At 40.0% G+C, this 21681-nt stretch overlaps 1 protein-coding gene across 8 annotated transcripts in view; it reads left to right on the plus strand.

The window, feature by feature from the left end:
• ZNF521 (zinc finger protein 521) overlaps positions 1-21681 on the plus strand; it is a 348131-nt gene that overhangs the window by 144797 nt on the left and 181653 nt on the right. For all 8 annotated transcript variants that reach the window (XM_066626103.1, XM_066626107.1, XM_066626104.1 and 5 more), the window contains one exon: positions 12808-12892. In XM_066626103.1, the coding sequence (XP_066482200.1) occupies positions 12808-12892 (85 nt within the window). The remainder of the gene's footprint in view (positions 1-12807; positions 12893-21681) is intronic.

The following is a 21681-nucleotide window of genomic DNA, read 5'->3' on the forward strand; positions in this document are numbered from 1 at the left end:
TGTAGTTAAACTATGGTTTACAAACCAAGATATAAAACTGAAATTTGATTGTGGTTTAATACCCTAGTTGGTGAATCACAGTTAACTCACAATTCCTAGATTCCAATTATAGACACAACTGTACAATAACAACCCAAGATTCCTTCCCTCTTCCAGGTGCACAAAGTAAGGAAGAAAGGTGAAACAGGGAATGGCGCACGCAGGCTCAGAGCTAATCTGTACTATGTTTATGACCCAGCAAACCATGGTTGCTGTAATTTCAAATTGCTGCTGAGCAGGTTTAGCTGGGTAATAGGGAGAAAAGTGTTCCTAAATATATTTGGAATGAATGAATTGAACTGTTAGAATCCCTATCTCTGAAAGCTTTTAAGAGGATGCTGTCAGAGTATTGATTATATGCAGTGAGTATAGTAGTTGGATGATGACGTTGTTTTTGAAATGGTTATGTTTGTTAGCAAAGTGCATGGAAAACAGCTATAGTAAAATAGCTATAGTATAGTGTATCTTCATTCACACCTTGCTCTTTGCATATTAAGGTGGAGATCTGTAAGATGTGTAAACATTTTAACGTCTTCTAAAAATGCTTAATTCCTTAATTATATGCTGCACAAATGGGTGTTACGTGTAACACAAAACTGGAGACTTGAGAGGCAGGATTCTGGGGCCCTGAGACGAATACCAACAAAAATGGGAGTGATACAATCTGAAAAGACATGGTATAGGTTTTAATGAATAAATGTTTGTGTAACCCTTGTAAGATGGAAAACGTTGCTTCTGGGTTAGCTATTGTAACTTTTTTCTAACATTTAAAATATTTTTACACTTGCCCTGATGAACATCTCCTAATTAAGCCAGAAATTGAGCAGTTTTTCTGTATCATTTATGGCTGCTTCTGTGTTTGATGGCTGAGAATACTGCTTGTGTTCAGCCATCTACAGCCTTACTTATAATATTGCCAAGTTCTGTTACAGTCCCATAAACAGATTGTTGAAGTTTTTGCTGGCCTTGTTTCTTGTCTTGTATGAGAAGGGTTTAATCAATATTCACAGTTAAGATTCTCCCCTCTCCTCTCTTCCTATTCTGCGCTGATGCAGCTGGACCAAATGGCCTATGCCATATGCAGCACAGGTTAGGAGCAGGCTGGAAGCCTCCTCGGAGTAAGGGAATATTTTTCTCCTTACCCATATAATGCTCCAGCCTGCCCAGTGGGGCTACTTGGATCTGTGCCAGCTAAATTGCCCCCTTCCCGCCTCTGATCTGCCCTCCCACAGCCCACCCTCACCTCTGCTTGGCAGAGTATTTACCTTTATCAGTGGTCTTTTCTTTGAATGCAGTGTTGGTGGGCTTGCGTAAGCCTTTTCTCCAGCACTGCCTGCTCACTAGTGCCAATGTGGCTTATGGCACTATAGGCCAGCACAGTAGCTCCTGTGTTGGCAGAAGAGGAAATCATGATTGCGCTGTGAACCTTTAATAGAATAGAGGAAATTATATGAGGATCCTTAAGTGCAGCATGTGGTTGGAGGGGAATCATCCTTATTTATTGAAAGGAAATGGCATTGTTTTTCAAAGGTGAAATGGAGAAACTTGTTGTTGGTAGGGATTTTAAGGTGATGCAGATTTATAAAATTTTAAAGAACTCTACATGTTGTCTCAGAATCCTGACAGCTTTTGCAAAATTTGCGATAGGCATAAGTGTTGAAGGAGTATTCTCTAGTGAACACTTGCAAACTGTTACTTTTATTGGGCACAGCTGTTGCTGATTGTGGGTGGAAAGAGTAGTTGGTTGCTAGCATGCTACCTCATTGTCTTGTGGTATGTGTGTGTGTTAACATAACAGCTGTGGAAACAGAATAGTGGATGAATATCTCAGGTAGCAAGTATTGTATCAAACACTATCTTTCTGCATTTATTATAGCTAGGAGAAACAAAAAGTGTTTGTGAAGCTTAGGAGTCAGACATTCTTGGAAATGGAGGCTCCAAATGCACAACTATGAAAGGGGATCCTGTTTTGTCCTGATTTCTCTTCCCCAAAGATGAAGGGAAATCTCAAAATGTGACTCCCCATGCTCAAAGAATTGTATCACACCTTGGCTATGGCAGGGAGTGCACTTCTGTTGTGGGAGAAGCCATGAACAAGCACTCTGAGGGAACACCCCCTTCTTTTCCCACTGAATGACAGCTCTCAGTGTACACTGAAGGTGACCTGGAAATCAGCCTGTCACATCTTCCATTCTGTCCAGAGATTTGGTTCACATATCACACGTAAATTAAATGTACAGTATATTGAAGTCCCAGGACTACCTGGTATTGCCAGGGACACCATTGCCTTGACCAAAATCTTCTTGTATTCCTGCTAGTATAGTGCATAGTTTGTTATTTGTCCAGTTTTTTGTCCATGCCCCTGACTCAGAAGTAGGGAATTGATGTTAATTTCATTCCAACCTAGCACATTAATTTCAAACCAGCCTATCGCAGCTTGGTGGTAGTGGGGAAGGGAGTCTTCCCAAGGTGGGATAAAAAAGGTTAACCATCTAGGTTAAGTTGTTAACTGACCAGCTAGGTTAAATTGTGCTACACTCACCAAGAGATTGTAAATGTTGGTACTGTCCAATGAGAACTGGGATACTTCCTAAAGCCATTGCTTTCTACCCCAAGGAGAAAAAGATGCTGCATGATACTGAAATTCTGTAAGGCCTCTATCATATAGGGTAGTTAGAACCTGCTTTTATATAGTTTTGAACTTTGCCTCTTTATCTTAAGAACAGAATTTGACTGTCTATTTCTTGTCCCATTTTTACACCCAGTAAACTTTTTCCTTTGTTTTTGATTAAACCAGCCTGCCTTGTCCTTTAAGCTAAAAAGCAATTGGCCTCTTTAGCTTACTTAACCACAGTGCTACATGAAAAAGCTTGACTATGTTGTGCCGCTTTATGGTGATGTTTGTCTCAAAGAAGAAGAGAAGCTAAGCAGGAATTTTGGTTCATTTGCCCCTCATTCTCCTTCCTCCACTAGCTTGACAGACAGATCAAGTAGCCTGGCATTGCCATTCAGAGAATGACTTTTGGTCCAAGAGATTTTAATCTTTCCAAATTCTAATGGACCAGGATATGAGTGGCCCATTGCAGGAGGCAAGGCAGCAGAGAGCAGCTGTGTGGAAGCCCAGTTTGACACACACATGCCCCAGTGTCCTACAGATTGCAACCCTGCTTGTGTTGCACCTCTCCTCCCTTGCCAGATTCTCCCTTGGCATGCAACGTATTTGCTTTGCACATTTTTATACCACCCTTCCTTCAAGGAGCAGTGTACATTGTTCCCCCCTCCTTTTGCCCTTACAGCAACACTGTGAGGTAGATGAGACTAAGAGATAGTGACTGGCCCAAGGTTACTGAGGAAGCTTCATGGCTGAGCAGAGATTTGAACCTGGATCTTCCAGGTCTGAGTCCAACTCCTGACCTGCTACACCATCCTGGCATTACCATTGCAGTTGACAAACGGCAAAAGAACCAATACACATTGTTATTTATTTATGCATTTGTTATTTATTTCTGTCACCTGAACAGATCAAATATAGCAGGACTTGGTGCTAGCTTCAATCCTTTAAGTGCACTTTAAGTAATAAACTTGTACATTTTAAGTAGTAAAAACTGTTGTGCTTTTTTAATTACATGAAGCCAAGAAAGAACAAGCGAACAGTTTTGGGTCACAGTCTAATTTGACCAGAAAGCCTTGTGCATAAGTACTGAGTCAAAAAGAGAGCTTCGTAACTGTGGAGTGAGTGCCTCTTTATCTCACTCAAAATCAAATTAAAATTTCAGTCTCAAGTGAACAATTTGTCTTTCCAGAGATGTGACTTTTGGGGAACTGGAAATAGGGGAAAAGATTAATGAAGAAGGCATATCAGGGCATCTTCACAAAGAAGGCTTGCGGGTTTTTGCATATCAATTAAAATAAGAATTTGGGATAAAATTTCAAAACCGTAAAGCTTTGCTTTTAAAGACAGTTGGGAGTTGGGTCCCATGTAATAGGAAAATATAGTGCTTGAAGACCAAATCAGTACAAAGTGATTTGTCCCCCTTAACAGCCCAATCCAATGCATGCCTACTCAGAAGGAAGTCCCATTATAATCAGTGTTGCTTATTCCCAGGTAAGTGTGGATAGGATTTCAGCCAAATCTTTGGAGCAGTGAGTCAGCACAACAGTATCCAGGTGCAACAAGTAAAGTTGACCCAGGATGTTAAGCCATTATTATGAAAGGACAGTCTTTTCCTGAGCGAACTTGCCTGTTTGATGAGATTTTAGCTTGAGTCAGTGCTCTGGTTTCTACCATCTCTGAATGTGAGGTAAAAAGCAGTGAGGACAGAACCTTGTCTGCTCTGGTGCCACAACCATGCTGTTCTTCCACATGCTGAGCCTCAGCGCCATGTGGAGTTCCATTCAGCTGGCCTGTAAGTAATTTTGAGGTGAGGCAAGGCAGGGAATGGCATGGGACCAGCAGAGTTCTGCTCTTCTGGATCCTGAACTCTGCCAGAAGGCCCAATACAGAGTGTCTCAAGTCTGCATCGGCAAAATAGCTTTTGGGGCTTTCCCTGGGGGAGGAGATTAAAGTTCCCTTTCTCCAAGGAGACTCGTAGCAGCTTCCCAGTGCCCCAGCAGTAGCCACTTTGGTGCCGGTACTCCAGTGGGCACCAGGAAGCTCAGATTGGGGTGCCCATCTGCCCAATCTGCTGAGATGTTTTTTCAGGTTTGTTTTTTAATCTTTTATGTAAGTTGTTTTGAATAGCACTAATAGGAAGATGGGTTAAAAATATATTAAATAATGTTCCCCTAAAACCTCTCTGAGTGTGTGCACGCCTGTTTCCCACTACTTTGTTGCTTCAACTTAATCTTCTTTTTCACTTTGTGATTCTAGCCAACCAGGCTTGCATAGTGAATGTGATGAACGCTATGTGATGACATCACTGAATGCAAAGACTTTCCTCATATGCTTCACATAAGATTTCACTGTAGCAGCAGCTGTTACCTTGCACATGCCTGATCTCATCTCATCTTGGAAGCTAAGCAGGGTCAGGCCTGGTTAGTACTTGGATGGGAGACCGCTTGGGAATACCGGGTGCTGTAGGCTTATACCATAGTCTTTCGAGACTGAAGGTTGCCAACCCACACTGGTGCAAGTCACTGGCTTCACTATCACACTTAGCTAGGATTGATTTGTTAAGTCAGATAGAAGCTCTTAAGTAGGTACATTTGCTGCTTTAAAATCAGAATTGCTTAGGCTGGGGGAAAGCTATTGTTAAAGCAGACATTTAGGTGGAGCATAGGGATTATCATGAAAATTATAAGTTTGCATGCTTGGTTTAAACAGTGGGAGAAGCTGCTAGAGAAGCTAATCAGACATTTAATAGAGGAGCACCTAGAAAGTCAAGATCTAATGAAAGATAAAGGACACCGCTTCTCTAAAGTGAGATCATGCTTAGAAATGTTGATTGAATATTTTGATTCAGTGTATCCACATGCACTGAGAGAGAAAGCTACGTACATAATTTACCTGGATTTTAAAAAGATTTAGAAACATTGCAGCACAAAAGATTAATCTGCAATGTAAATACTTAACAGCACAAAACCTTTAAAAAAATAATCTTTTATATTGAAGTCACAAAAGATTTGTAAAATTTAATGAGGAAGAATAAATATTTTGTCTTCAAGATCATACTTAGAAATGAGGGAAAAGATTTATGAAATTAATTTGAAAATTAATCTGAATCGAAAGAAATGTAGATGAACAAAAGGAATGAAAACTGAGTGGTGGCAGCATTCCATTTTCTCTTTTGGGCTGCAACCCTAGTTATGCTTAATCCAGACTAAGGGCCCAATCCTATCCAATTTTCCAGAGCTGGTGCAGTGGCGTCAGTGGGATGTGAGCTGTATCCTTTGGTGGGAAGGAGTCACAGAGGTCTCCTCAAGGTAAGGGAACAAACGTTTGTTCCCTTACCTCCGGGCTGCATTGTGGCTGCACCAGTGCTGGGAAGCTGGATAGGATTAGGCCCTAAATCTCACTGCTTTAATTCGTATTTGCTCCAAACTAATTTGCTGCACCTATGTTTTCAGCCTTAATCATTAAACAGAAATTGGAGTATAGACTTAACTTGTGAAGATCTAGAGTCCTGCCTTTTTCACATAGTTTCCAATACGAAGTTATAACTCCATGTTTGTTAGGCATGAACTGATGCCTAACAGTTCAAGAGTGGATCAGCTGTACAGAAATGGTAATATCTAACATTGAGCAATGAGCAGCCAAATCTAAAGCTGTACTGGTGCACTGCGGCCACATGGCCTATGCCAGTGGTTCCCAAATGGATAGGTTGCGACCCACCAGAGGAAACAGAAGGAGGTCATTCCCCCTTAAGGGAGTGGCCAAGAAATTACTGTAGCGCTGGCACAGTAGCAATTATGCTGCTGCTGCAATCAAGGGGTTTTTAAACATACCTAGGGGGTAGTGCCAGCCATTTGGAGGGTGTAGGGGGCTTGCAGCCCCCTCTGTGGTCCTCCTCGCTACTCAGAAAGGCTCATTGCTGCCTTCGCAGCATCACTTCCCCAATTTTCCTATCTAAAAAAAAAATGCAACCCGTAAAAATGGCTCCTTTTTTTCTTTTTGCTGCTGACTCAGAACAGTTCCTGATAAGTTGTTTTCAAAGAATTTCACACATCCCTAAGTCATCCCCCTGACTTCCAAGGGGCATAGAAAATTCCATGATTTTTTGGGTTCAAAACCTGCCTTCGACCTATCTGTGAGATTGACTTATACTTGAGTGTCTACAGTAACTTGCATCAGATTTTCAGAGAGGATGTCTGTGCTCTAAGGATGCTTATTTTTAACCAACTCAAAGCTATCCGTGTTAAACCCCTCTGCACCCCCAGTACTTATCTCAGAGTGGGTAGTCCCTGTTGGAAGGTTGCTGATTCACAGAAAATTCCTAATGATTATATCTCATTGTTGAAACATCAGCCAGCAGCTCTGGCTATTAGCAAGCAATCTGCTTTACAGAGCTTCCTTACTAAAACTGATTTCTTGTTTTTGAAGAAAACTGTTTGGGATCTCCATTGTCTTCTCATTTCTTGTGACATTTGGGCCCCAAACACTTGCTGTATTACATGAAAGAATTGGGCTGCAATCCTATATGCATTTACCTGAGAGTAAGCCACATTGAATATGATGGGAATTACTTCTGAGTAAATGTGTTGAATTGCGCTGCCAGTTGCCTAACTCTTGCTTTGTTTGTCAGCTTTGTTCAGGGCACACATTAAACCAGGAGTCAGCAACCTTTTGCATAGGGGCCAGATGCACATGAGGGGTGTGTGAGTGAGGCAGGCCTAATGGCACTCAAGCATTGACCGGGCGACATCTAGGGACTTGCAACAGCGACCACAAGCTGCGACCCCCACATGCTCCCTGGTCGCCTTGGCTCCCTGGTCACCCTGGCTATGTGGTCGTGAGTTTCCATCCAGCCCTTGGCTTTTTCTCTGGCTGCAGTGGCAGTAGCCGCTGAAGGGTGGACCAAACCTAGCAGCCCCATGCAAGAGGCTCAGCAACTCCCAGCCCAATAGTTGTCATGGTGGGCTAGTGCGAGAAGCAGTGGCGGGAATTGTGGTGGGAATGAGGTGTTCCTCCCCTCCCCCTTGTTGCTACTGTAATACATGTAGTAAAGCAGCCTGATTTTTTTCAAACAGCACCTGCTGCTACTGTAAACATGGATGCGCTAGACACAGACACTTCCCTTTCTCTAGACTACGGAGCTCAAGGGGAGTGAGGTGCCATGGGTGGTCTTGGACTCACCCCCTGCTCAGGTTAGGGGTAGCTGGACCTGGAGGGATATGTATGCAGATCTCTACATTCCACAATCACTGGTGGAAGAACTGAGACCTTTGTGAGAAAAGGTGGGTGAAAGCAGTAGCTCAGGAGGATGCACTGCTGTCCAACCCCCTAACTCCCTGCCCAGGATAAGTTGATGGTGAGGAACTCTTGAACTGTGTGTACCTAGAGTTTTTAAGCCCCAGGCTGTCAGGGAAAGCTGTCTATCTTTTTGTTCCATTTAGCTAGAGGCAGAAATTAATTTCCGAGCCTAGGCAAATATTGTAGAACCATTGCCAGCTCTCTCCTCTGCTCACCCCACCTCTGATTTGCTGGGAGGGCAAGTCAGCCAAACCAGAGAGGGAAGAAGGACCAGAGTAGCCAGCTCTCCTGTCTGCCTTGCCCTGCAAGGCCCAAATGATTTTAGGTGGCAGGCTGATCCAGCCTGTGGGCTGTAGGTTGCCTACCCTTGCATCAAACCGACATCCTGCCCAAAGCACTTGTCTACTTTTTCATCCTTTAGACTTGCTGAAAAAAGGCTATTCCTTTTGCACAGCCTTCTGTAAACATGGCATTCCTGAAAACTCCCAAATATTAACAATTGCATTTAATTGAGATATTAGTGTGTGTGTAATTTCTGTGTGTTTGCCATCATGGTTGGTTCTTCTTCACCACTTTGAGATAATAAACTCTTTAGGATGGGGAGAGTTGCTTCTCACTTTGACCCAGATAGCACTACTGCATGGTAGAAACAGTCAAAGCTGCAGCAGTAGTAAAAACCGCCCACTTCATTTAGAAACAGATCTGACATGCATTCAGATAAGAAGGCCTTTTGCTGCTGACTTCAGAAAAAGTTAATCCTTTGCTGTTCCTTAAAAGAATGAAGACAATGTAAATAAGAATGCTGTGTTTGTTTCAGCAGGGTGTAAATATGACAGCACTTTTGATCATTTTAAAATCTGGGTTCACTGACACAAGTCTAGTTAAGTGTATTGCTGACTTAATAAAAGTTGATAGTAACGTTTTAGAAGCCTTTTGGAGTGCAAAAAGAACTAGTGTTTGATCTAGCAGCAGTGACAAAAACAGACTCACTTTTTATGATAAAAGGAGATGTCTGTGTTGATCTGCAAATGTGTCAGATCATTCTGAAGAGGCTAGTAAGTGCTGGGGTGTTTTGTTGTTTTTGTCAAATGATTTTTCTCCCTTTATCATTGCGCTTCAAATGAAAGGGGGAAGAAAATCTTGTATGTTGTGTCATTGTAGTCATTCGTCATAATTTTTGTTGACAATTCTCGACATGCACTATGTTTTACAGTTCTAACGAGAGAAAAGACCAGCCATTAAGTTTACGTTGCTTTGTTTTTCAATAAAGTCACATATCAGGAATAATGTTAGGAGTATGCTAATAAACCATATATAATGCTGGTCATCTGGGAGCAAGAAATATTTTCTAACTAGTTCTAAAGGGAAATAATGTTAAAAGAAAAAGGAGAGTGATTGTTATTTATACAATGTATGTTGGTCTGCATGTCAGCATCAAAAACTTTTAAGGAGCTTGGTAAAATAAATCTGCAGCTTTGATGGTGGTTGTTTCAAAAGTCAACTGTAGATACCGTTTTAATGTGGGATTCTTGTGTTTTGCTGCCTAGAATGGAATGTTTTGAGGCATCAGCTAACCGAAAAGTATCTCTCTTAATTTTGTCCTACACTTCTTCCTTTAAAGAGTAAATAACTGGTCCATTTTGATAGCAAAAATTAAATCTGAGCTAGATTTGTTGCCCAACCTTCCTGTTCAAAGAGCCAATCCAGCTGAAGTTATAACTAAGGATTGACACTGCACAATTGTAGGCATGTCTACCTAGAACGTATCATTGAAGTCAATAGGATTTAGACCCTAATCCGAGTCATGTATACTCAGAAGTAAGTCCCATTATAATCAATGAAGTTTACTCCCAGTTAAGAATGGATAGGGTTGCAGCCCCACTCTCAGGAAGTGTGTATAGTATTGCAGCTCTAAATTAGTAAGGATTAACTTGTTCCTTCTTGTTCAGTAGGATTTAGGTTACACTCTTAAGCACATTTACTAGAAAGTCTCTTTGAACTAAGGGCCTAAACAAATATATACATTTCAATCTGTGTGTTTACTCAGAAATACGTTGCACTGTATTCAATTGAATTTACTCCCAAGCACGTGCGCTTAGGAGTGAGACCACAACTATTGTTTGGAAAATTACTCAGATGGGATTTGTTCCATGGTTATTACCTACATAAAAATGCATACAAGTGTTCAGAGAGTGGAGTTGTTTGTCCATGGGAAATCTCAGTCTGGCCCGACTCCATCTGAGAATGATTCAGATCTACTTCAGAACACACATGCATAACAGGATGCCATGTGAATTCCATATCAAGCCTTTCTTGAGCTGGATTGAAGAAACCTGAAATCATGGTTTGGGAGTGGGGGAAGGTATCCTGGCAGGTATGTGGGGAAAAACAAACCACAGGTGAAAATATTCATACGAAATTGTAATCAGACAACCATAAAAGCTACGTGAAAACTTAAAAATCATGTGATCAAAGTCACATTTGTCTGGCTTTTTAAGTTTCATCCGAACGATCAAACTCTGGTTTTGGGCTTTGAAACCTGGATTGGAAACTGGGATCAAAATGTGTTGTCTAATTCTAGTTTTCAGAGTAAGCACAAACCATCAACTATCAGTGCAGACGAAACAGTGAGCTGCACTTTGCTGTAAACCAAGAAGAGAGCAAGGGTATAGGCAGTGGGCACGGGGAGTGTATGTGAACCTATGGGTTCTTCAAGACTCGTTCATGTGTTGCAAAACCATGATTTGGCATTCATTAGAGTCATTTGGGCCAGTTCATAGTCTTAGGAATCACTAGTCAACATTCATAGAATTTATGACATTTGCTACATCATATATATTGTTCAGACAAAGACTGTGAAGCAGTTCAGACAGTTGTGATTCCTAAAATGTGCAATACATGGGTGTGGGTGGTTGTCCCAAAGATCTAAAAACAATGTTCAAAAGATTGTAAAAATTGACATGTAATGGTTTTAGAGAACAGTTTGTTTTGTTTGTTTTTTCTTCATTTCAATTTTAGCTTAATAGGACATATTTTAAATAAGGTTTTCTCTGCCAGATACACGAAAGCTCCAGCTCAAGAAAAATAAAAATTTGAACAGATTCAATGATCAGATTGCTAAATAGATTGCTCATTAGATTACTTGGACTTGGGAAATCTTTTAGTAGTTTATTTTATCTTATTTGTAAAGTCATTATCAACCACTGGAAACTTGTAAAGTTGAAAAGCATATTTTATTTCTGAATTTCCATGTTATTAATAAATGAATGTGATATGCTGAATTTGTGCTGCATTAAGAAATGTAGAATTGGAATAGCATGAACAGCAAATTATAAAGTTGCTGTTCAACCAGAAATGTGACGTTAATTGTAAGCTTTAGAACAAGGAAAATTAAACAAAGATTCCTGGACATAATCCTTGTAACAATGCAAGTATTTTATGATGACTGTAATCATGAATTGTTGAAATTGGAGGTGAAGAAGAAATTTCTCTTTATTCAAACATACAGTTGGTCATTTAACTGAGCTGTTGATTAGTATATTGTTATACTTGTGAAAATTTCAAGACCTCCCTAATCATCCACTTTGTAGTTTCATCATGATGCTTGCACAGATTTTGTCTCAGTGTTGGATAATATACCAGTAAATTGCATACATTTAATTTCCCAATGCAAATTTATTTGCCTTCTCCCCTGCCCTCACCTCCATACTCAAAGCATGCATACATCCCACCTTGAGAAAAGTGACACTTATTTTCAGGTGAAATATCCTATAGTTCCAAAACATATAATAAAACAATCTTAAGTTACATGTTGCCTGCTTACTATTCAGAAAGATTTGTAACCAGTAGTAATGCCATTCATACTATTGTAATAGTAATGCCATACTATTCAGAAAGATTCATACCCAGTAGTAATCAACAGTTCTATCTTGAGCTTTCTCTGACTTCTGGAAAATAGAACTTTACAGTAGTACAAGGAATGCACAGCAGAGGAGCAAATGTCAGGGCCGTAGTGGCTGTTTCTGACCATATGTGGATGCTGTATGGCCAGCAATCACTACCACAGACGTTGTCATTTGCTGCTTTGGTGTGTATGCCTTGTACTACTGTAGTGTCCACCCATGCTCTAGCATTAGTACTGGTTCCGAATCTATCTGCAATCTAGGAAGAGTGGTATCGATGATGTGCCTCATGTTTGGGGAATTTCCAACCTAAAAGCGACTGTGGGTGTTTGGAAAGAATTTGTTACATTGGGGCCAAAGATCCTAATTCTCCCAGAGGTAGAGAATTCAGCTACTATATGCATTGTAGAAAACGGGCCAAATTACAACTGCGACCCTGCCCCATATCTGTGCAATTGTATGTCATAGAGTTGAGTACAGAGCATTGACAAGGTGGTAACTCACCACAATGTACATGTACCACTTGTAAATTGGTAATATTATCTGCCAAGAGGTGAGATCAATCTCACCACTGTTTTGTTCCCTAGTATTTCTGATTTTTTGTAAGTGCGGTAAGATTTTTTTTCTCTTCCCATCATGTTGAAGAGCAATAAATGTGATCAGATAAACAAGTGGTATACTGTGCTAAGTTATTACTTTGTAAATGGTTGTATGTATGAACCCAGCATCATCAGATATATTAGGAGTCAAAGCAGAGGTCAACAGACCCATAACTATTGAATACGTAGCCACGTTAGTAAGGTTTCCAGTGTGGGAGGAATAAGGGAAAAACAGAAATAGTGTATAGTAGTTAAAATGTTTCCATTTTTAACTTGCTAGATTTTTTTACATAAGCGTTCTATGACTGAAATTGTTAGCAATTGCTAACTTAATGTTTTCCATTGTTGTTTTCTTTAGAAGAAGACTTATCAGTGTATCAAGTGCCAGATGGTTTTCTACAATGAGTGGGATATCCAGGTTCATGTTGCAAACCACATGATTGGTGAGTGAAGTACTAAATCTTGTTGATGATAGACAGACTGTTCTCCTAGCTGCATTCATCATTGCCTGTAAAATTAAACAGAGTTAAGGAGAAATTAATTGTGCAACAGTCAATGATTTACCCAGGTGTGATAGATTTTTTTTATTTTTATTATTAGGCTAATAAAGCATTAGCATGTTTTATTTTCTGCAAGGGCTAGTTTAGACTTCTGCAGAGAATCATATACTACTGCCAGTCAAAACACAGGTGATTAACAAATTAAACTTCTAATCATTTTTGCATTATTGAAAAACAACTAACAGGAATGGTTAATGAACTGGTTGTTAGCTTTCCACAGAGTTTTAGACAGGTTTTAATTTCAGAAGTTATTATGATAATGGCACTACTGAGTACACCTTGATACCAACATCAGAATTGGCAAGTTTTGTCACAGAGAAACATAAATAATTCAAATGGCCTTAAAATAGGAATATGCATCGTGTTTAAACATTCTATAAACAACCCAGAATGGTTCCAAACAAAATTAATGCATATATTTAATTGAGACAACGCTCAAGTTTGGCTATCTGTAGCATTCAGAAATCGCAGTCGCAGTTTTTTTTTTTGTAAACGATTTGCTTTTGTAATATCTGTACAAGGAAGCTGAAGTTAGGATATAGCATAAAAAAATACTAAGCATTTTCTTAGAATAGTCATATTTTGTCATTATTTGTTTATTCTCCCTAGGGTGATCTCTAATGTTTTTAATTTGGTTACCATTTAGTAATAATGCTAAGGTTTCTGCAAAGCCAATTAAATTTATCAAGCACATCTTTTGCCCGCTAATAAAACAATATTGCCTTTTGTTGCTGTCTGTTTTTAAGAAATTCCTTTGGCGAAGAGAAGGCATAGAATTGTTGTTTGTGTGCTCATTTGACACTGTTTGTTTCAGTATGTTTAAAAAAATTGGAACTTTAGGAAGAATATTCTTCCAGTGAACAACTCTGTAATTGCACGTCCTTTAATTCAGAAAGTTCTATTTTGTACTCTACCTTTGGGTTGATCTTACACAATAATTTTTTCATTTGTTTTCATGTAACTTTTTTGGACTATTAAAGTTTGTCATCTAATTTTGAACACTTCCTCTCTGACTAACTTATGGCCCAATCGTTTGGGCTGTTTTCAATGGCAAAATGTGCGTTCCCCATTGTAAATGCTGCGGTGGTGCTGTAAATGGTGTGCCACTTCCAGATGCGTTGGAGCTGCTGGTGCATATGACCAGCAGGCCTGCATGCCCACCACTGATGTACTCAGTTCATGCCAGAGCTGGTGTGGCGGAAGCAGGTCATTCAGGGGAGCAGGGTGGGGAAGATGAAGGCAGGGGGTGGTTCAGTCCTACCCCTGTTTTCCCAACCCAACAAACCCCATAACTCTCATTGGAATTGTACCAACAAAAGAGCTGGCATGGGTCCGAAAACCATGGGTCCATTGGTGATCAAGTGGTCTACTAGGAGGCAAGTAAAAAAATTTTTTTTTCTTAACCTCTTGTTGGCTGTTTGATTGTGTCTCCCCTTCCCCCGCCATAGCATGCAGTATGTCCTCTGTTGGCATGACTGTATGCTATGGCAGGGGATAAGATTGGGCCATTTGTTTACAATTTTAGAACCTCAAGCTTTAACCCTAACCAAAGGAGCAAATCTCATTGAAGCTATTGGAATTGGCTTCTGTGAATTTGCTTAGGATCATGCTGAAAATGCATGGAAGTTAAAATTCTCATAAATAAAAAATACTTGGGGGCATTACAAGGTGAACTTTACTTTTTGGATTAATTGTCTGAAGCTTATTACACTACCAAATTAGTCTTTTTAGAAAGAGTCACAACAACAGCCAGATATGTGAATGACAGTAAACTTGAGCTGACCAAAGACAGTCAAAATCACTTTGGCAGAAAACCCAAGTGACACCTCTTGTGGTAATAAAAATATAATAATATGCGGAATAATTGATAATTTACTAACTTTTAATGTGTTCTGAAATCATCGGCCTGAAATCGGCCTTCTCACCTTTCTTAATGGGCCAGCTCTGCCCAGAGTGGAACAGTAAGAGAGATTGGTGCTACTATTTCAGCAATAATCATCATTGCTAGTTCAGTATTGCAACATTGTGCATAGTTTTCCGGTGGCATGATCAAGTCAAACATGGAAAAATGTTGCAGTCCCATACAGTGGTGAGCAAAGAGCCCCAGAAACTCCTCATGAGAAGCCAGGAATGACTTTGAACTTTACGAGGAAGGAGGTACACAAAGAGCCAATCAGGAATGAAATGTAGACAGCTGCTGTAGTTCAGGTTAGCTGACAAGATGAGATTGTTTCAGATTCAGGTGCAAAATTCCAACCTTGAGAAATGGAAAAATATGCAGGGAGCAGAAGTGGAATAAAGCAGTATAGAGTTGAGTGATTCGGAGATGCTGGATCATCAACAGCTCACCCTCACCAAGGATGAGACTGTTGATACTTCAATAGTCCAAGTACTTACCTCAGCTCCCCCTAGTAATAGTCCAAAATCGTTTTCTTGCTAACATTTTTCTGACATGAAAGCATAATTGTCTTTAGAAAGGTAGGGCAATGAGAACTGTTCTATCTTTGAACGGCCGCATTTCATGTTTTATGGCACTGGTCTCAAGCTGTGGGGAGGTTGCCTTGTGGCATGGAATATCTGGTGTTAGGATGTGCAAAGTAGAAGGAAGGATAAGATCATGAAGCAAACATCTTCCTCCCACCAGCAACCAAGAAAAGTTCTGCTTTATTGAAATGGTAATTCCTTTAGGAGGAGTCTGTCTTCTGTTTTTCTAATGCCAATGTTGTTTCTGTCCCAACCACATGGCTCTTTATACATAGTAGAAGGCTCTATACATTTAGCTACAAGCAGGATTTCTGCATATTTACTTGTGGAACATATATTTGGTGCTGGGTTCAGGGAAAGTAGCACTAAGGAGAGGCTGAGCTGAAAATGACTGAGAAGCCCTGTTAGATATGTATATGTTTGTTGAAAAGCAGTTATAAGGTCTTGCTCCCTGGGACAGCATACCTGAGGTCTGTCAGTCCTCAGCAGGAGAGCCCTGTCAGCTAAGAGCCAGCTCAGTCATGCCATAGATAGGTTGTCATGGACTGGGGACTAATGCCCCAGAGGCTGTTCTCCAAACCAATCAGCCATAGGCCATTCTTCTTCAATGCCTTCCCCATCAGGGTTGACTCTGGCTGTCCTCTCTGTCTTACTCATCTGGCTGAGGCTTTCACTGCCATTGCAGAGCCCATTGTCACCTCCAGGTGAGTCTGGGACTAGATAGCAGTATAATAATAATAAAACTGTGTCCACTATTGCACTTAAACATAGCTATACAGCCCGGATGTAAGTTGCACTCAGAAAATTCTGGTTGGAACTACCCCATAACATGAAAATATTAATCAGTAATTTGTAATTTACTATTAATGTTTTGAGCAGCGAGGGATATAAACTATTGCATCTCCCATCAAGGGGGAAAAAAAACATGCCTTTCCATTTCTTTAGATGGATCTCAGTGTTAGGATATTTTTAATGAGCTATTCAACAAGCAGTAGAAAAGGAACATTTGACAAGTAGAAAATTGACACTTCTCTGTGTGAATAAGGGATCATTCTGGAATGTCAGACAGTCTCATAGGGTGTGTTTACTTGCCACCCACTTTCCACCTGCCTCTGATCATTTGGTGAAGAACAATGACGCTTTCTTTTTTAGCAGGTAAAGCTAGATCAAGCCAGATTGGAATCTGACTACAAAGAGGGTAAATAAGTATGGAGGGTTTTATTAAATTGAGCTAACACTGGAAGTCACTTCAGATGTCATACATTTCATTCACAGAAGTCACTCCCATTGTAACTTTAGAAGGGCTTATACTCATGTCTGTTAATGTGCTTGAAATGGGTATCCCTGCTTTTGGAATTCTTGGCAAAGCTGTGTCTGAAGTACGTAAGACACAGAAAAATGTCATTAGAGCATTAAGGATTTTCACCACAAGAGTAAGTTGTGTAAGCAAAAATGCTAAAGTTGTAAGTGACCCTACATGCCTCATGTTCTTAAAAGTTGGATGAGATAGAATAGGGAAGAGCTGCTTTTTCCCAGCTGGTTGTCATGCATGATATTGCTTCATGCCATAACCATAGTGACACAGATTTATGTGTGCTTCTAGAAGAAAAAAAATACCATCACAGAAAACTCAGTGTGCTTTGCAGGCCTTGCTTTGATCATCTGTATTCACTATAAGATTCTTGTAAGTAATGCATGACTTTGCCTTTGAGATACAGCCCTCATTAAAAGCACTCAGGTTGTTTCTAGGGTAAGAAAGGGACAGAACAATTAGCAACCTGTAATAATTCTATTTTTGAGATTATTCAAAACCTGAATTCATTTTTGCAGCATAGGAAAATAGTGTTGTGTTTCTACATGCTGGCACTTATTTCCATGTAACGCTCTTATTTTTGCTTTCTGCAACTGTTACCCTTTTTCTCCTTAATGTATTCCCCATTTACAAGGCAATTCCAAGATCATATAAGGATAAAGGAATGCTGTCAACAGGCTTTTGCCTGCATATTAAGAAAGGAGTATGTTTGATTTAGCATGTACAAAAGAGAAGATGTCATACTTGCTTTCATGGGTACATGAAAACACAAGGAATAAATCTGTATTCTTTTTCTGGATTTTTCTGGATCAGTGCTTTATTAATTACAATAACTCTGATGGTGGTATTCCATGGTAGTGAGTGCCAGCTGTGCCTGTGTGCCCACCTGACAAGTTTCAGATACCCTTCCCCACTTTGGAGGAAAAAAGAAAGGTCTCTTATAGAAAAAGGATGGCATTTCCCTTTCTGGCTTTCCTATATATTCAGTGATTGCAGTGATGTCACAGAAGTCTGAAGCTGAGAGTTTCCAGTTCCCATTTTTCAGCTAAGGTTTTATGATGTGCTTTGTATACTGCCCTTCTTCAGAGATTTCATAGTAGTGGCTTTGCCTGACAACAGCTCTTTTGAATAGTTTCTTTCCCAAAGAGTGAGCTTTGTAGCAGGGTAGATATTTGAACCTGCATTACATGCACCCATTTTACTATAGTTACTGCAGTACACTGATTCTTAAGTATAGAATACTCATGAATGTTCTACAGCAGCGGTTCTTCAACTTTTTGGTCTCTGGAGCCCTTTATGCTCCTCAATGGAGTCTCTGGGAGCCCTGTTAGTGCATGTGTGAAGTCTCAGGGAGCCCCAGAGTGCCTGTGCATGCATGGAGTGGCACAACACTGAGCAGATGGTGGTCACTTGTGGTGTACTCATGGAGTCCTGAAAAGGGTCCCAGGGAGCCCCAAGGCTCCTAGAAGCACACTTTTGGAAACACTGTTGTAAAGAGTCAGGATGGAGTAAATGACCAGGGACATAGGGGCATATGGTATTCAAGAAGTTTAAAGAGAGTATACAGAGAGTTTGGGAAGTCTGAATTTGGACTAATTAGAACAAGCCACTTACAAGAAGCTTTCAGAGAATTTTATGAGTTCCATAACAGCCTCATCCAAAAGGAGGATACAGCAGTCCCATGAGCCCTCAGACCATCACAATAGCTTTAATAGATTGGTCCAGGCATAGAACACGTCTGATTGCAGCTGTTAGAGGTTTCTCTTCGCCTTTATTGTCTTTCTGCAGTAGTATTTCTGTTCTTTTCTTTTATATTTATTGTGTTAGCTCTTGCTCAGTTTGTTATAGTCATTTCTCCCTGCTTCAAAGAGGAACCTTCTTTGATTTATGGAGACCAAGTCTTGGAACTTATATGAGATAGAGAAAGCATTACAGATGAAGCTGAAATGTACAGATGAGAACCCAACCTCCACAGGAGTTTTATCCTCTGCTGCAAGCCTAAGACTTCACTCCTATACACGTTTACCTCGATATATCCTACTGCACTCAATGGAACTTACTTCTGAATACACATGCATAGGATTGTGCTGTAAGAAGTGTGTTCACAAAGCTCTGCAGAGTAGCAATGCAGTTAGCACTATTAGCCATTATCAAGGACTGTGTCCTGGACATGAGACTGACAGCTGATGTCTTGTTTGCGTGTGTTGTTTTGGAGAACATCACCTGATTGTTCTGTACCCACCTCCAGGTAAGAGGGAAGGTAACTAATCTTCACTCCTTGTGACAGCACTGAGACCATAAAGAAGACCACAAAAGTTGCTTATCTGTAGCTATAATTCTTTGTGAGTGTCATCTGTGCAGATCCACAGTCTTGGACACAAAGCCCACCCAACTGTTCCCTCTGAGGTATTATTTCAAGGGCTGTATCTCTAAGCAAACGCTTCAATTTGAATTTAGCCCTCAAATAACTGAGGGATTAGTTTGCCCTCAAGGTATCCCTGTGTGCATGTGTTTTCCCCGGTAAAGAGCAGGGACAGAATGCGCAACAAAGCTCTGGAGGCTTCTGACGTCATTTCAGTGCATGTAGACTCCACTACATGTGTCTGCACAGAGGACCACTCAGAACTTATATAAGCAACTTTTTCATAATCCTACTGTCCTTTCATAAAGTTCTGTTGTAATGTTTGCTACGATAATGTATGAAAAGCCATTTGAGAACTAGTTTGGATAAAATGTGTACAATTAACGTATAGTGCAGCATTTGGATTGTAATGTGAACTCAATGCTACTGAATCACTTTAAATCTAAGTGCATTGTCTTAAATGTACTGTGAATCACATTACTCTTTCAAATAAGCAGTAATACTTTGTCATCTAAAAATATGTCTTCTAATGGTCAAATTCCTTTAGGGTGTGTATATTTTAATAATGTAATATCTCGTCTAGACTTTTAGCAGAGAAAGATGGTTGTGAGACAGCACTGATAAACCTTCTTATCCTTGTCTGTTAAATTGGCATGTAGAATATTCACAGATTTGAAATGTCACTCAGTCTAGGAAGATTACACTACCTAATGGAAAACAAAACAAAAACACACTAAACTTCTGTTATCCAGATCTCCTAATTACCCTGTATTTCCCTCATGTAGCCCATGTCACCGTGAATTGTATTCATGTTTTGCTGATTATCTGCATGATTTGAACGAGACACCATGTTCTGTTAAATTTGCTTATAATGCCTATAAGGAACAAAAGGGGAAGGCCATGAATCCAAGTTACTGTTTCATAGAAATAAGCTCTGTATAAATCAGCTAGATTTAGTCTCTGTAATGTATCAAGGCTTACATATTAGAATACTTTAGTATATGAATTGAAGTATATGAGTATATGTATGTGAACTTTAGTATATGAACTGTAACCCTACAGTTCCGTACTAATTTTACTATTTTACCACATTCACTCAACTCACATTGTTCCAAGCTATTGTTCATTATTTATCTGTGTAGTAACTATGGTTATATAAACCTGAGAAAGGGGAAAAAAAGAAAGATTGTGGCATCTGTGTGCCACTTTGGAGATAGATGTCAAATTTAAATAAATAATTATTGTTTGAATAATGGTAATATTTATGCCTAAGTGTGTTCCATCTGCTTTTTCGTATGTCCTTTTCCTTCATCATACTTAACAAATGAAATAACCCAAGAACCAAATTCTTGTCTTTCTAACCCAGCCAAAGGAATCTTCCTGTATAGAATTATGAGGCCCAACAGCTGAAGTGTAAATTTGTAAGTGCTCAGAATCAAGCGCTGTTAAGCATGAGATAATGTAAAGCGGTGATATTGCCAAGAACTATTTTATGAAGGCTTAATTTTTTTCAGTCTGATAATTTTTGACGAATAATTACCAACCACCAATTATCCTTTTTTAGTTAGAAAGAAATATCTAGCACTGTGGAGGTTGGCATTGCAGCTAGCACATAAATCCCGAAAGAGGTAAATATGTTCCAAACAGCCACAGACAACTGTCTCATGAAATGTAGTGAGCAAATTGCAAGCCGCTGGCTGTGCAGAACAGAGAAGCACATTTACCACTGAGGACTGACCAGACTGACAAAGAATGATAAAAGAGGGTAGGGGGAGTCACAGTCTTTGTGGTTTTCTGCTGCTAGTATTGACTGTCAAAATTGACCTGTGGTCCTATAATGCTAGAAACGATCTCAAAAGTTTGTGTGATGGGGTATGATGAGATTTTCCATAATTGGTCTTTTAAAATTTGTCTGGTTTTTACCCCTACATCTTTCAAATATATTTCTCTGTCAATATAGTTGTCCAGACACTGGAATTAATAAAATGCTCACGTGGTCATTAGTATGTCACCACTTATTGCCTACATTCTTTAGGTTGCAAACTTACGTCCATATGTAAGTGGATCTGGCTGCCTGTATGTTTCTAAGCACATCAAAATGCCAGTGATGATTTGGGGCCTGGATGAATAAAGACCTTTTCTCCCCATTTGAGTGTGCTCATCCCATGAAATTATCATGGATGGTTCTGGTGTGGAGACCTTCACCAGCCCGCGTATGGTCTGCAGTGGCTCATGATATGTTGAGGCACTTACAGCCCAATCCTAACTATACCTCCCTGCTGATCTAGCCATTCCAAAAGAGTGTGCTTCTTCTCTCTTTCTTTTCAAGTTGTCACCTCCTTTGTCTATTGCTGCCCTCCTTCAGTGTCCTCTCCACACATTTTCCCACTCGTTGTAGTCCTCTTTGCTATTCTTCCATTCTCACTTATCAGCCTCAGTACTTTCTCTTTTCCTCCTGCCACCCCTTTGCTTCCTTCCCCCTCCTTCTCTCACCCTTGGCCATCTTTTCCCCTC

This window comes from Tiliqua scincoides, chromosome 4, assembly GCF_035046505.1.
Source record: "Tiliqua scincoides isolate rTilSci1 chromosome 4, rTilSci1.hap2, whole genome shotgun sequence".
Classification (NCBI taxonomy): domain Eukaryota; kingdom Metazoa; phylum Chordata; class Lepidosauria; order Squamata; family Scincidae; genus Tiliqua; species Tiliqua scincoides.